The sequence below is a fragment of the Drosophila virilis genome, chromosome 4 (assembly GCF_030788295.1).
Source record: "Drosophila virilis strain 15010-1051.87 chromosome 4, Dvir_AGI_RSII-ME, whole genome shotgun sequence".
Taxonomy (NCBI): domain Eukaryota; kingdom Metazoa; phylum Arthropoda; class Insecta; order Diptera; family Drosophilidae; genus Drosophila; species Drosophila virilis.
The window spans coordinates 14,883,474-14,900,863 of NC_091546.1; the positions used below are offsets into that span (position 1 = coordinate 14,883,474).

At 36.2% G+C, this 17,390-nt stretch overlaps 2 protein-coding genes across 3 annotated transcripts in view; one reads left to right on the plus strand and one right to left on the minus strand.

The window, feature by feature from the left end:
- Window positions 1–17,390, minus strand: part of LOC6628238 (mucin-2) — a 92,842-nt gene that overhangs the window by 55,227 nt on the left and 20,225 nt on the right. The window lies entirely within an intron of this gene.
- Window positions 1–17,390, plus strand: part of Pgant2 (polypeptide N-acetylgalactosaminyltransferase 2) — a 45,288-nt gene that overhangs the window by 4,647 nt on the left and 23,251 nt on the right. The window contains exons 1-2 of one of the 2 annotated variants that reach the window (XM_002051769.4): window positions 765–970; window positions 2,269–2,485. In XM_002051769.4, the coding sequence (XP_002051805.1) occupies window positions 2,399–2,485 (87 nt within the window). In that variant the 5' untranslated portion in view covers window positions 765–970; window positions 2,269–2,398. Of the gene's footprint in view, window positions 1–764; window positions 971–2,268; window positions 2,486–17,390 lie in introns of those variants that run through there. The other variant, XM_032438726.2, reaches the window with a different exon arrangement.

The window sequence follows — 17,390 nt, forward strand, 5'->3', positions numbered from 1 at the left end:
AAAAAGCTTGTGGCCTGATTGAAAAGATATAAGCGAAAAAGAAATGGGAAAATATTAAAAAAAAAAAATAAGAATCTGAATGAATTTAACTATCTTTAAAAAGGAACATTATGTCATAGCATAATCGAAAATGTTTGTATTAAAGTTAAATTCATGTCTACTGATATTTTACAAGCTATCAACAAAACGTTTACGAATGCAACATAAAAGGAAGTAACAGAAGGGACTCAGTTGCTCTCCAAACGACATTCCACAAATAAACAAGCATTTGCTTTGCCAATTACGCATACGCAACGCAACGGCAAAACGTTTACGAATGCTGCGCAATCAGAAATATAAAATATAGAAATCAATTGCTATACATTAATGATATCGCTGAAATAATATCAAATTTTATTAAATAAATTTTAAATGCAGTCAAATCAAGCGTGCACAGATAAATAAACATTTGCTTTTGGCCTCGTTTTGTTCACTGCGAAATATTACGCATACGCAGCGTTGACTTAAGCACTTTTGTATGCTCGAAGCAATTGTGACTGCTCGAGCATGAATTGCCGCCAAGTTAGATTTTTTGGTATTAGTCAAACAAAGTTGTAATTGGCCAATGCACGGACAGCAAACACAACATGCAACATGTTCGCAGTCGGAAGCAGCCAGCGCGCGCGTGCTCTTATACGCCAAACGAGTTGGCATCGAACTAAAACCAACTACCGTTACGTTCTGCATTTGCCTTTGCCATTAAAATATACGCGGCCGCTGCGCTTATTGGCCATTCGTGTGTGCGACGCTGACGCAGACGCTCGCGCCCAGTGTCTCTCAGTCGCTGTCTGTCTGTGTGCGTGTGCGTGTGTGTGTTAACGGTGTGTCGAACTCGTGACTAGTCGTGACTCGCGTGACACCCGCCTTTGGGAAGCTCGCAGCGGCTGCGGCCGCGATAATAAAACAAAACATAATAATAAACGACTGAGCGGTAAATGCAATAGATATAAATGTGTCAAATACGAATGCCCCATAAACAACAACAACAACAAAAGCAGCAATAGCAACAATAAAGCGGCCAATGATTAAGCCATAAACATTTGGTCAATTGTCTTGCGGCTTTTTTCCCAACTCTATTCGCTGGCATCAAAAATTGATAGCCACACATAACTGTAACTGCAATGCAAACAAATAAAAAATAATGAAAGAGAGAAAAAAGAGCAACATTTTATCAAAATCCAAATTCAAAGTCGATTAAGTTTCGCGCTATCTTATCGCACCACGCTGCGTATGCGTAATGCCCAATGCCAGCACCTGTGAACTGTGAAACGTGTCCAAAACTAAGCAACAACAACTAGTTAACTAGACAATTGTGAATTACTTTCACTGCTTTAAAAACAGTAAAAATAGAAATCAAATTGAATTTTGACGTTTACCAGCTAATTATAGCGCATGATATCATTAACTGACCCACATTATTGAAGAGCATATTCTCGAGCATGCTTTTAATTGGGGCTCGAACTTGAAACTCGCCCACTTTGCTTTTAATTGGGGCTTGAACTTGACTACTGTGCGGCAGATATTGCTTATCTATTTCGGGGAATTGTACTTGTTGATAAGCTAAAGTTTATCTGAGTGTTAGATAAAAATGCGAGGCATTTATTTTGCTTAGCTTTGTTTTGTGTTGCATTTTTCCTTGAATCTTAGAAGTAAATATATTTGTATATAATTTTAATAATATTTTATTTAACTTAAATACAAAATGCTATTCAAACAATGACAAACTCAACGGCCAATTCATGGGTGAATAATAATTTTAATAAAATATTATCTAACACATCGCTCTATTCGAAGATGTGTTACATTCGATTTCCACTATCATTAGTTAAATGCTCTGATAAATGTTGCAATATTTGCAGCTTAGCACACTCAATTATTGTTGCATTAATGTGTGTTAAGTGTGTCTAGCATGAAAAACTTGTATATTATAAGCCGCGGGCTAAAAAATTAAACAAACAGCCAGATAATTATCATTTGGGTTCACAAGCGGAAGCTGCAAACAGCTGCCACAAGAGCTGAACAGTTGCAGGCCGCGCACAAAGCTGGCTAATTAATTTTATTGAATTAAAAAGTATTTAAATAAATAAAAGTGACAGTAGAAAAGAAAAAAACACAACAAATAAAAACCAAACTGATTTTCAATTAAATAATTAAGTACTGCAATTTATAGCACGTGCCCGTTATGCTTAATTAATGTAATTAATGCTATAATATTTCTGTTTTACTCAGTGAAATACAACGTGAAATATTATTGCCAAACATATAACAACAACAGCAACGACAACAAATATATAAAATCCGCAACATTTGCTGTCCAGTGGAAATATAAATAAAAAATAAAATAACAAATTCAATCAACATGCGTCGCAATATTAAATTAATTGTCTTCGTCAGCATCATTTGGATGTTCGTAATGGTCTATTACTTTCAGTCCAGCACGGAAAAGGTGAGTACTCGCTTTCAATTTGATTTACAGCTTGAATTTGACATACCTCCCTGCCCCCATCCTCCATCCAACTATTGGCTTTCTTCCTCTGCTGCGTCTTCTTTAATTTCCTACCTCTTCCGCGCCACGAGCATTGATCATCAAACGTTACGTATGCCACTTGCATAGTAATTATTTGCCAGATATAACAACTACCATGACCAAAGCTAAAGCTACAGTCAGTATATAGCTACTACTTCAGCATTGCCTTCTCTCTCAGTCGCACTCACTTCCTCTGTCCCGCCCCCTCTCCCTCTTCCACTCTAACTCTGACACATAATTAGCCGCACGTCTACGGGCAGGTAGCAAGTGCAGGAACGCCCTGTGACGCCCACAAAACTGCGTATCTCTATTTGCAGTTGACTTGGCTTACGTTTTTATATACCCTGTAAACGCATGCAAGCGCAGAGCAGGGAAAGTAGGACAAGTGTGGTCAGGTTGTAGACGATATCGAAGTTATATAGCTTTATATACATACATTATATATCAATATCAACTCAGATTCTAAAACAAAATCTTTTGAAACTATATACTATAAATATATTTATATATATATATATATATATTTATATTTATTTATATATAATTAAGTCATTAATATATATATATTTATAAATTAAGTAACACAGTATTCTGTTAGTCCATCAAACCTTGGCTTTTCTTAGAGGGGCCTTTAATACCATAGTTATTTTTTCGTCGGGTTTTCCTTTTTAATTAGAGTCTCAGCTTTTTACTGCTGACAGTTGTGTCAGTCAAATGTGGGCGGTTACACATGGCGTATGCGCAATTTCCCAGGTAATTTGGGTCATCTGCATGCGCCCGACTCTCGGATGACACACGTATCGCAGCAAAATCAGTTGTTTATTTTTTGCACTCATGCGTATTATCGCTGTTATCATTATCGTAATGAATGTCGCGTTGACTTTCTGAACTATATGCAAATAATAAACTCTTTATCATCAAATTGCAATGAAAAATAGACAACAGCTGTTCAACTTTTAAACATATATAAGGCCTACGCCACATTTGACGAACAAAAAACAGTTATCAACTTTTGCAATCAATGACAAATCAATTATCGCACATTTTTTATTGTTGCCTGCCAAAATCATCAATCGATCAATTTTACGTAACAAACTATATTTGTTAGGCAACTGAATGGCTCTCAGATATGTTGGATAGTTAGAAAGTCGCGGCTAAAAGTATTTTATTAAATATAAAAATATACATTATATGCATATTATATTATAACAGATATATTCTATATTATAATACATGACCCATAAAAAATATGCATACATAAGTATATGGAAAGAAAATCCCAACGATCTATCCAATATCTATCTTGATCTATAAAATATCAATAGAAAATCTCACCGATATCAAAAGAAAACCTTAATAATCTCTTCAGCAACAAAAATCTATGAAAATAAATGTAACAAGTTTCTTTTAATTCAAATAATCGTTATTCCCATAATACGATTTTTTATCTAAAGAGCTTGCACATGTTCCAATTTGGCATTCTGTGCGCAATTAATTCTATACATCATAAAATGAACGAGCTGCTATTATTAGCCCATAGATAAGCCCACTTAACATTGCCATTCGCAGCACTTCATAAATCTTAACAGAATTCTGTGCTTTATCGCCAAATTAAAAGCAATCCTGCAAATAAATCAATAGTTCTGCAAATATGCTTAATAAAAACCCAAATGGCTTATCGAGAATGTTTTTATTCTGGTTTGGGATGAAAACAATTTATATTTCTTGTGTCAAAAAAAAAAAAAATGAAGGGAAAACGAAAATAAAAGCAAAGAAAGGTACAATTCCACACGAATTGTACAAAGTCGATAAACTCAATTACTTGCAACTGTATTTCCTGCATTTTCCACAAAAAAAAAGAAAGAAAATCAAAATAAAAGAAATCCAGTTTCTGTGGATAAATGATTTTAGCTCAACTCAATTCAGTTGGATTGTGGCTGCGGGCTGCGGGCTGCGGACTGCGTTTGAGGTCGGCCCAAAAGCTGGGCAGCTCTGAGTGTCTGTAAAGCCTCTGTCCAAACATATATATTACATGTATAACATACATATATATTTTTATAATCGAATTTACGCATCGTTTTGCTCTTTAACATTTCGACACTTTTGACATTTAAAAAAAAATTCTTTTTAATCATTGCAAAGATCAAAAGTGTAATTAACAGCGTATTATTGAATTACTTTTCACACTCATTATATGTTCGCTACTGTGTATGTGTGTGCGTGGGTGGGGTGTTGGGGGTGTGTATGTGTAGAAGGGGTGGGGGTGTACCCTTTGTGAGTGTGTTCGTGGGCGAGTGTGTGGTGTGTGGGCGCCAGCGAAATGGCATTCGCAGGCTTTATTTCCAGTGCTTTTAACATTAATTCACAGTTTGATTCTTTCATTTTGGAAACGTGCGAAGTTTAATAGCTTTCAAGCGGAAAAAATGAAAACATTATTCAGTATACCCTATAAATATAAACCTGGAGTGGGTATACCACAACTTAAGTTGTAATTAAATGTAAGCAAAGGAAAATGTATATTTCGAACACCACAAAAGTAGTTTTTCATAAAAAACTTGTTTAATATTATGATCTCTCTCTCAGTCCCTCTCTCTCTCTCCCCTTTCCCTTTTCTATTTTCTATCCCTTCCTTCTCTATCTATCTCTCTTTCTCTGCTATCACAATATTACAAGGGTGCATTGAAAAAAAAAATTGTTTTATCGTTCAAGTGCACTCAAAACTTATCAATTATTGCATATAGTATTAAATAAGCATAGAGCACAATATATTTTCATACCAACAAAATATCTCACAAATAGGGTATTAAGGTTTCTAGGTTGTGACAATTGTTGTTACGTTTTTTCAGGTTTATTCATTTGCGCATGTTTGCATTTTATATGGCACATATCAAATGCATCTATTACCCAGCCCCCTTCGTTTACCTCCAATTACCGAGAATCGCACTATTCGAAAGGTTTTTTTGAGTCGCCCACACAAATTGCTGGCTTTTTGCTTAAAAACGTTCATAAATTTATAAGCCCGAAAAATATTTATTTTTTTCAGCTCGCTTAAGAGCAAAGGTTACAAAAAAAATTATATAAATAAACCAAAATCAAAAATATATAATTAAATAAAAAAATTATTAAAAAATCTGTTCAAACGTAGCTTGCATTTTATTTAAATCATAATTGGTAATTTCATAAATCGAATGATAGGGAATTTATAAGTGAATTTTCTACCTCCAGACGTAAAAATAATATGATGCAATTCAATTGATTATTAACATGTGTAACAGGTTTCAAAAACAGGAATTTTACGAATACAGCTTTTTTTTACCATATATATCAAATATATATTTGAATTAAACATTCGAAGAAACTGTTTCGTATTCTAGTACTAGATTAAATATCTGAATTTAATTTCATAGTTAAAGGTATTAAATCATAAATTAACATGCTTGAATTATGAACTAATTTGGGCTCAGCATACTTAGTTTATAACTTTATACAATTCACAATAATTTCCCTGTTAAAAATAAAGAATACTCCGTAAAAACGTGTCCATGCCTATCTTATATGAAGGCCCAAAAGAACTAACTTTTTATCTGTACCCTGAACTATTGTTGAGTAGCATATTTCAGTAGATACGGAAACATAAATTATATATTTAAAATTAGATAGATTTTAGGCAAAGTAACTCCCACACCTGACCCATATACGACACATATATATATATATATACATATCTATATACTTATATAGGGCCTTTTTGCCCTCTCCAGCACAAGCGAAAGTTGTTGTTTATCAAACCACATTCATAAACTGATCAACTAAATTGTGTGTTAACAGCAGGGTGTCAATTGTGTAATAGTTTGTTGATTAAACCAAAATAACTAATTAATTGTCTTTTGACGTCCCGCGGTTCTCTTTATGCAAATAATATGCTGAGTCATGCTGCACATATGAAAGGCTTTGTGGATAAATTTATGCCAAAGCTATTTCAACTTATCTCATTTCAATTCTCAGCGTAGTTCTCATGCCCACATTCCTCCAACCAGATTGTCGCACATCAAATTTTGATTTGATTTGCTTCTATGGAAATGTTCTCATCAAATATGGAAATTCTTTACAACTATTTCATCAGTTTGCCAAAGAAGAATTTCATATTTCGCACACTCAAAATTGGGGCACATCATTAGATCAAGTTTGTCAAACCTCAAAAAAGAGAAAAAAAGAGAAAAAAATATGCATAGCAACGAATTTCAAGTTCAAACTCAGAAGCTTTCAAATACAACTTAACGCATCAACGATTCGATTTACGGTCAAAGCAGCATATTATTCAGTGGCAGAGCGAGAATAGGGACGGGGGCAATACGGGGCAGTTTGGGGACTTTAGGGCTCTATAATAGAGCAAGAAACTTTGCAAAAGTCAAGCTTGACATTGCGTGACATGAAGTTACGCTCTGTTTGATGTCCAAATGACAATAAAATATGCTGAAAGCGAATACTGCAAAAGCTTCGTTCACAACAGTTGAGAATTATAAGGACGGTAAAAGCTCTAGAGAGGAACATTTTCGCAAAGATTAGAATATGCCATTGACTATTTATTTTTTGATTACTCAATGGGTAAATGCTAACGTATACTAATTAAATTTTACATATCTTCAAATAATATATCATTTTATGTTTTGAATATTAATTATTCATTCAAGCTTTGACATTTTTTATCCATCAAGTCTGCGAGGCAGACCAAAAAAAATGTAGTTCAAAACTGAAAGTTTACGTTAAAAAAAAAATAACCTTATCCATTTGTATTTAACACATTTTGTATATATGTTAAGCTGATTTTTTTTTTCAAAATGCAGTCAAAATTCAAAGTCTTAAAATGAAAAAACAGTTAACACGAATTCGATTAAATTCAAAATTCTTGAGTTGAAACTTGAATTTGGTATCGAAACCAGTTTTTGTGCACTCAAGTTTGGAGTTTCTAGTTCATGTGTGGCTATATAAGAAATGTTTGGCTGCCTGGCACTGACTGTTCTTCTGCTTTAACAGCTAATTAACATTTTTATCATGGGCAGCGCCCACAGCGATTCCCCTTTCCCCCTCCCGTAGTGACGCGTAAGCTTTTGTTAGACATTTGGCATTTGGTTGACTTTGATTTAGAATAAATAATTAAAGATGTTTATCGGCTGACCAAGTCAGGCAAATGACTTTAGCTCTTGGCCTTTTATGTTGTTTTCTTTTTTTTCTATACCCTAACAGAGGGTATTACAATTTCTATCAGTCAATATGTAATGCCTAGAATGGGATATTTGTATACCGTTTCATTCTGAAATGAAAAAACATTTCATTTTGTAAGATATCTTAAACAACCTAAGCATTTACGATCTTCGAAATGCTCTCTACAGATGGGTGAAATTCGATAAACATCGGACTAATAAGAATCCATAAGAATCCATTATATCATACAGCTCTATTGGAAAAATCGTTTAAAGAATTGACTTAAGCGTGAAAAACATTTCATTTGTTCTTTTCCTGACATACTATATCGCGCCCTGCCCTGGCCCCGCTAGCACTTCAGTCTATTAGAGTATTTAAACTTCACAATGCTGTAGACATTTCTTTATTCTTGTTGTTTTCTTTTTTGTTGTTGTTTTACTAATTTCAGACGCAAACACCAAAAAAAAAAAACACAAGTCTGAGTTGACTTTCATGACAAAATGCCGCTCGCTTAACCGGCTCTTGCTATACTTTGGAGCCGGTTTGCAGTTGCCTTCAACTCTTGCTGCGGCTGCTGCTGCGGCTGCTGCTTCTGCTTTTGCAACTTCAGCGCCGCGCTCCCCTTGTTTGTCATCATGTTACTGTTGACTGCCAGCTGTTGACTGGCCTCTCCATTACGCAATGTAAACCATCGCAACTGCGCAAGGTCGCCGACGCGCGTTTTATTTAATAATTTTTATTGAACTCGAGCTGCGTTTATGGCATGCCCTCGCCTCCCGCATCGATGGCCGGAATTGTGTAGCCCTCGGCAAACACTTTTGTGGACTTTGTAATAATCATTGAATGTTATCGCTGATGGTTCGCTTGTTGCAACTTTCAATTTCATTTCGATGGTTTTTATTGTTATTTTACAACTTGTTTGGACCGCTGCCTGTTGTGTGTGTGTGTGTGTGTGTGTGTGTGTTCGCATGCTTGCCACAGGCCGCCACAATAACAACAGTGGCAGCCACAACCATTCCCCAACAAAACTAGTAAAACAATGATAAATGTGAACATAGACAGCCGGAAATGGTTGAGCATTGCATTTTGGGATACAACAGCAGGCTTGAATGGAGCATTCGGGTCAAGGCGAAGCTGTTGGGCATTGATTCAAATTTCAAGAGGAACTTCAGCTATAAATAAATCCCTAAGAGAGTTGCACTCAAAGATCATTAAAAGTTACGTGTGCATGTCAAGTAGATCATTTTAGAAATCAAGTACTATAATAATAATTATCAAATTTCTGTGTCTCAAAATGTTGTCCCAATGTAGTATGTGGGGCCTGTATGCAGTAGACCTCACCCATCCTCATCTGACCTATCCCCTTTTGGAAAAGCTTTCACATTGCTTAATCATCTTTTATAAAAAGTTTATGTTTTCCGAAAAAAAAAAAACCACTTAATTAGTGTTTAACAACACTAATTTGAGATAATCGATTAACGAAAATATCAACCAGGGCAAAAACATATTCAACTTTAAGAAACTAAGCTTGCCATGAGAATAATAATTTGTTATATTAGTTTTGAAAATTCAGAGCTACCTTACTGAAATTAAGCAGTCACTAACTCAAACACATAAAAAATATCCAAAGATATTTCTGAAAAGCAATATAAAGAATTGCAAAAAGCCAACACACACCATATATATATATATATATATACACTGTATACAGTGTATATGTATATATATTTATATATCAAGATCGACCCAGACCAACATGGTGCGCAAGACAATCAATCATATATTTCGATGCAGCGAGTGCTTCACAGCCATCAGCGATGAGGGCGAAATAATCTGCAAGGAGGGCGGTTGCATCTTCATAAACAATGCCAGTAACGTGGTGCTACAGGAGGGATTGCTCGCCGGAAGTGGCCTGGAGATGCGACCAGTTCTATGCGCCGGCTGCCATCATTTGGTGGGCTATCAATTTGAGAAGAACGATCTGTTTCCATCGCATTTGCATAAGATTGTGCTGTCGACCGAAATGGTGACCATGTGGACCGATGAGGATGTACAGTTCAAGCCAATACTACCGTTTGGCTTTGAGGACATCTAAATGTGTTGTCGTTGCACAACACTAAATATCCTTGTCGAATTCCATTTCAACATGCATGCGAAATAAAGCGCCGAACAAAATTCACATGACTGCGTACAGCATTTCTTTCGCCCCTTGAGTTTTATAATTTACGTGAACGAGTATTTTTCCGGGAATTTTTAGCAAAATAATTTTTTAATTTTCCCTCTTCACAATGGTCTTAATGAATATATCAAGGTCATATTTGCAAATGACTTTTAAAGGTTTTGGTTAAGAAACAAACTTCAAGAGCTTTTATAAATGTGTGACAAAATGTAGAAGTGGGCTTTAGGAAGCATATATCTATCTTATATTTCCAGATTCCCGTATGTTTACTTTCGATCATTGAAACAATAAAAATCTTACGGTTAACAGCCTACAAACAGTTTCAGTCACCTTTGATGTAATATCATATGATGATTATGCAAAAATTTTACTCTTTATGAATGAAATTGTGAAAAAATCAAGTCCACTTAGCTCAGCGATAATATGACAATGTTGAAATCAGCTAGTTTTTGAAATTTGAGATGGTATGCAATTAATTGAATTATATAATGCTTAACCGAAACTGGGAACTTGGTGCTGTTCCTCCACCTTCTCCACTTCCATCTGCACCATCAAGTCTTTGGCGCTGAGCAGCTGTAAGAAAGAGTCTCATCCGAAGCGCTAGCAGTGCAAATTTTAAGTGTTACCCTGGACAAGAAAAACAAAAGACCAGCGCAGCAATCAATCTACACACACACAATACGGCTCACACACACTATAAAGCTTTCCTGTGGCAATAAAAACGGCAGCTAGCAGCTGCAAAAGAGCCAAAAGGCCGAAAAAAAACAAACTATTAGGAGTAAAAAGAATGAGTACGCACGACAATTTGATGCCCTATAAACTCTATTAAAGGATCCTATATACTTAAGTTTTTTTTAGATTATTATTTAATATTATTTATATTTTTATTTATTAATTATATGTATAGCAATCATTTTATGTTAATAACAGGAAAACGTTACTGCAACCTTTTTATAGATAAATTTTGATCTTGACGAGGTCATATTAAGATGAGAATTAAATGGGTATATCAGATAGAGAAATGTAAGAAAAATATTGAATTACACTTAATACCATAGGCTACCCTTTGTCTCCTGCTCAAATTTCTGCAATAGGAGAACCAACATGCCCTGTCGATGTTAAACAGGGTATACGAAAATAGGAGAAGCCGCTAGTCCGGAGGTGAATGCCACAACTTAAGTGGCTAAAATGGCCAAAAGTCGCGACAGTCGCTTTTGGTTTTTGCATTCAGGGCGGGGGCGTGGCGGCGCAGGGGGGCTGATCATGCACAGAAGCGAACAAAACGGTTTTTTGGGCAGCGCAATACGTATTTGAATTTGGATTGTATTTTATGTCTTGTGACTTTCTCAAGTTGTTCGATTATTTTGTACTTTCACTTGAAGTAAACTTTAAATTATTTTTATTTCAAGGATGATCTCAAGGCATTTAGCTGGCATTTAAATGGCGAGCACATTGACAACGTGAGGGAAAGGTGACCCACGCCAACCAAACAAACAAAAGCCAAGCTAAAATGTCAACATGGCCGATGGAGAAGCGTGCGAATCACGCTTGCAGGGGGCGGGACTAGAGGAAGGGGATGGTCGCAACCTTTTAGCCAATTCATGTGCATGCAGCTTAAACGTTTCCGAACATGGCCCAGCAGCAGCTGGCCTCAGTCTAACGAGCCAATCCACAATGCCATTAAATAATAATTATTTAACTTTGTTTTTTTTTTACAGTTGGTTTACGGTTGTTGTTGTTGCCATTGTTGTTGTTGTTGTTGTAGTTATTTCTGTTGTTGGCATCTTCTGCCTGAATTTGGTCAGCAACTTTTTTGTGTTTTATTGTCGCTGGTTTCACTTTTTTGTGTAATCACTGCAAGTGGCACTTAACAATTTGTATACCCTGTACCCATTAAAAATGTGTAACAAAAGGGTATTATGATTGAGTCCAATTGTATGTGAGTGGGCGAAGACGACTTCTCAATAATATTATCATTATTATTATGTGCATATATGTGCGTATTTGAGTAAACATATAAGGAAGTACGTATATTTGTGACTCCAGCTCGGTCCTGGCCATAGGATATCTTCTAGTCGAGCTCGGCCCACCTCTACTCATTTTCTTTTTCTGTACGTTTTGGCCTCTTTTAGATGGTCTGTGTGTGTGTGCTGTCCGCCTGCCTGTTAACTGGTTGTTGTTGTTGTTGCTGCGTCTGTTTGTTACCAGAATGAACTTGAACTTTATGACGCAAAACACGTTAAGTGAGTGTTGAGCCCAGCGGGCGGGGAAACGAGGATGCGAGAGCTGCGTCTTTGAGTATGACAAGTAACACTTTATATTGTGTAGCGAATGACTCCTACAGAACAGAGACCCTCGGGAAATGAGCCGCAACGAGATGAGCTGGAGTTATGGCTGGGTGGAGTGAGTCTGCATTTGGCAAGGATCTCGGCTGGCATTTTATGGTGTTGTACTTGAGAACTCTACCAAAGTGCAGCCCATAAAGCAGATGTAGTGGAAATAAGTGCAAGAACTAGGCTAAAGTAACTGTACGAAATAACTTACAGTTCAGTTGACGGTGATATGAAAAGCTATAAGCCGAGCAAATGTAGGAAATGGAACTTTCATAATGCGAGACAAAATGAAAAGTGAGCTCAGTCATCATTCCATCTTACTTAAGCTGCAATTCCAGGTGAATCTAGTTGTATCCCTAAATGTATATCAGTGAAATAATATAGGTTAACTGTCGACAACGTAAAAAAGAGTTATTTCTGAGTGATATTACCCTAAACCCGGCTATATCTCTTCAAAATAAGATATATTTTTTTAACTAAAAATGCTAAGCAAGAACCTGAATGCCAAATATGACTTGTCCAGCTCATATAAGCTTCGTAATGTGCACAAAATACTAGAGCTGAAAAACTTCTACTGACAGGCAGGCTGACAATGCTCAGCTCATTGTCCAGATTAGGAATATACACACTTTAATAGCTCGAAAATATTTTTTGCTGCCCTTATAATCCATTTCACAGTGTACATAACATAAACAGTTTGTTTCACCAAATCTGTGGTCTAAAAATAGATATATCCACAGGTTATATAAAGGCTGTTGAGCTTCATTATTGTGTCGATTAAAAGCCGCTATTAAAGCTACATGCCGAAAAGGCTATCGAATTAAATATTAAATAATTAATATTAAACAATTTTTGCAGCAGCGTAAAATAGTAAATGGGTTTTTTTGCAGTCAAAATATTCGAAAATGATGCGAATTATTAAGCTAATTACTTCGAAATGGGCTTATAAAATAAACAACTCTTTAGTGGCCGAACATAATTTGCGATTTAATATGAAACCAGTTTGTGAGCGTGAGGGTAGACGACTATGAAATACCCTGCAGCTAGCTTGGATGGCCCAGCTGCATGATATGCAAATTAGGTTCTAATAATAAGTGAACCAGGCGAAGATCCCTAAAAAGTGAAAAATATCTTCTAATGCGAAAAACAAAGTTTACAAAAGGACAGTGAGGTAAGATCCAGTCAGTTCCTCATTCAGACTACGATATATATAATTAATGCTGTGCGAGACGACAATTTCTCTTTCATAAAACATACTTAATTATATGCCTTACAATCATTCTATGGGTACAGGGTAGAGAAAGTAAAACAAAAGCTGAATAACCACAGGGCGTATACTCGATGTGTCTGTATGCGGTTCATGTGGTTCCATGTGGCTGCTGTTGACATTGACATGTTGATCAAATTGTTTGGCTAAACAAATGCGAGCCATAAACGGACCATAGCTATGGTCGCTGGTAAGAGCTGTCTAATTAGAATGCGTCACACTCAGCTTGAGATACATTTGTATCTCAGACTGCGGCATTTTTATGCGCGCGTGTGCCACATTGAGTGTGTGTGTGTGTGTGAATGTGTGTACAAGTCGCGCATTTGGCAATTTGTCGCATTTGTGTTGTTCGCCCTTGTTAGTTGTTGTTATGGCATGCATCCATCAAATGCTTGGAATCTATCTATGCATATGTATCTGTATCTGTATCTGTATCTGTATCTATAACAGCCATAGTCTATGAGCTCAGCGCTTGACTGATGAGCGTACAAAACGTCTGCTGCCCTTCAAAGCACTCTGCTTTTGAGTTCTAGTTAGTTTAGTTCAGTTCACATTGATGCCACAGCTGCGCCCAGTGCTCCACATCATGGCATATTCCTTTATGCATGAGTCATGGGTGGGCGTGGCGTTTAGCCACTCGACTCAAGTGTTTGTCTTAATGAATGACCCGATTTTTAATTGAGTTACATTCGAATTTGACTAATGATTGGATCAAGGGATCGAACCCCCTCGTAGGCAAAAACCAATTGAAAGTTCAATTCCCAAATGTCACTTCATCATCTGCAGCTGCAACTGCGGCCTTAATTGATTCTCGCCCGAAATGCGAACGAAGACTTTGCAGACGCTGTCTGCGGTTGCCAACATAAAGAGCAAAAGGCAACAAAGCCAGTGGCAATAATGCATTGTCTTGGGCACACTGGCAGCTAAAATTTATGCAAAGCACTTTCAATATATTTTATGAAGAGATTCTCTTGTTGCAGCCGTGGCAGCCGCAACATTCAGTGGCAGCTGCAAGCAGCGGCAAACATGGCCACTTAAGCTGCAGTCGAGTCAAAGTTGCACTCATTGTGGCAATTTGGACACAAATACACACTCACACACACACACACACACACACACACACACACACAATCACACCAACACATGCAACATCTGCTGCTACCGCTACTGTTGCTGCTGCTGCTGCTATTTATGCAACATGCAATTTATTGCCGCCTCTGTGGCAGTTACTTCAATTTGCCACCAACGGCCACAACGTCTGCCGCACGCCAACACTCTGAAATATTAGTCAAGTCTAGGGCAACAGCAAGCGCTAAGGGCTAAGAGTTAAGAGTTAAGAGGCTTTCGGGTTAATAAAGCAAATATTTCTAGTTAGCATATTATATATCTCAAAGTCAGAGCAGAGCTTGAACTTAATTTGCAAACATCTCAGGCAGATTTTCTGAGACTAAACTCTTAAGAGCTGCCAACAATTATTTTGTTACTTAGTTGATATTTATGTAAAACCTGCAGGAAGTCTTTGAATGGTCTTAAATTCTTAAAGATGAAATTCATGTATACTCACGAGGCTCTTAATGGACTTTCTGCGTGTTGCAAGCTTCTAAAATTTGCTCAGAACATAGCTAAAATATAAAATAATTCTCCAACAAAGTAATTTTCTGATTAAAGTCATTCTCTATATCGAATTTATCAAAAAGACCCTATGGAAGAAAATGAATAATAAGGTGAACTTCGAGAGCATATGAATTTGAATTTCTGAATGAATTTCTAGATAAAATCAAATAATTTCTGGCTTTCTTAAATGCTTCTTAACCTTTTAAATAAATAAATATCTTAATAAATAAACATTATTAAATACAAACGGGATCAGAAAATATATACGAATCTTAGGGGTAAGATTTTGGCATGAATTTCGACTAAAAATTAGGTATTCAGATTTGAATGCCAGATTAATCTAGAGGGAAATCTATGTACAAAAAACCAAGACTCATGAAATTCGGTTGTTTTTTGACCGAGTTATGGGGGTGGGAAATTTCGAACTATGTCATGTCTATATACGAATCTTAAAGGTACGAATCTAGGGGTAAGATTTTGACATGAATTTCGACTAAAAATTAGGTATTCAGATTTAAATGCCAGATTAATCTAGAGGGAAATCTATGCACAAAAAACCAAGACTCATGGAATTCTGTTGATTTTTGACCGAGTTATGGGGGTGGGAAATTTCGACCTATGTCCATATACGAATCTTAGGGATAAGATTTTGACATGAATTTCGACAAAAAATTAGGTATTCAGATTTGAATGCCAGATTAATCTAGAGGGAAATCTATGTACAAAAAACCAAGGCTCATGAAATTCGGTTGATTTTTGACCGAGTTATGGGGGTGGGAAATTTCGAACTATGTCATGTGTATATACGAATCTTAAAGGTACGAATCCTAGGGGTAAGATTTTGACATGAATTTCGACTAAAAATTAGGTATTCAGATTTGAATGCCAGTTTAATCTAGAGGGAAATCTATGTACAAAAAACCAAGACTCATGAAATTCGGTTGATTTTTGACCGAGTTATGGGGGTGGGAAATTTCGAACTATGTCATGTCTATATACGAATCTTAAAGGTACGAATCCTAGGGGTAAGATTTTGACATGAATTTCGACAAAAAATTAGGTATTCAGATTTGAATGCCAGATTAATCTAGAGGGAAATCTGTGCACAAAAAACCAAGACTCATGAAGTTCGGTTGATTTTTGACCGAGTTATGGGGGTGAGAAATTTCGAACTAGTCATGTCTATATACGAATCTTAAAGGTACGAATCCTAGGGGTAAGATTTTGACATGAAAGTCGCCCAAAAATTATGTATAGAGATTTGAATGCCAGATTAATCTAGAGGGAAAACTATGTACAAAAAACCAAGACTCATGAAATTCGGTTGATTTTTGACCGAGTTATGGGGGTGGGAAATTTCGACCTATGTCCATATACGAATCTTAGGGATACGATTTTGAGATGAATTTCGACTGAAAATTAGGTATTCAGATTTGAATGCCAAATTAATCTAGAGGGAAAACTATGTACAAAAAACCAAGACTCATGAAATTCGGTTGATTTTTGACCGAGTTATGGGGGTGGGAAATTTCTTACTATGTCATGTCTATATACGAATCTTAAAGGTACGAATCCTAGGGGTAAGATTTTGACATGAATTTCGACTAAAAATTAGGTATTCAGATTTGAATGCCAGATTAATCTAGAGGGAAAACTATGTACAAAAAACCAAGACTCATGAAATTCGGTTGTTTTTTGACCGAGTTATGGGGGTGGGAAATTTCGAACTATGTCATGTCTATATACGAATCTTAAAGGTACGAATCTAGGGGTAAGATTTTGACATGAATTTCGACTAAAAATTAGGTATTCAGATTTAAATGCCAGATTAATCTAGAGGGAAATCTATGCACAAAAAACCAAGACTCATGGAATTCTGTTGATTTTTGACCGAGTTATGGGGGTGGGAAATTTCGACCTATGTCCATATACGAATCTTAGGGATAAGATTTTGACATGAATTTCGACAAAAAATTAGGTATTCAGATTTGAATGCCAGATTAATCTAGAGGGAAATCTATGTACAAAAAACCAAGGCTCATGAAATTCGGTTGATTTTTGACCGAGTTATGGGGGTGGGAAATTTCGAACTATGTCATGTGTATATACGAATCTTAAAGGTACGAATCCTAGGGGTAAGATTTTGACATGAATTTCGACTAAAAATTAGGTATTCAGATTTGAATGCCAGTTTAATCTAGAGGGAAATCTATGTACAAAAAACCAAGA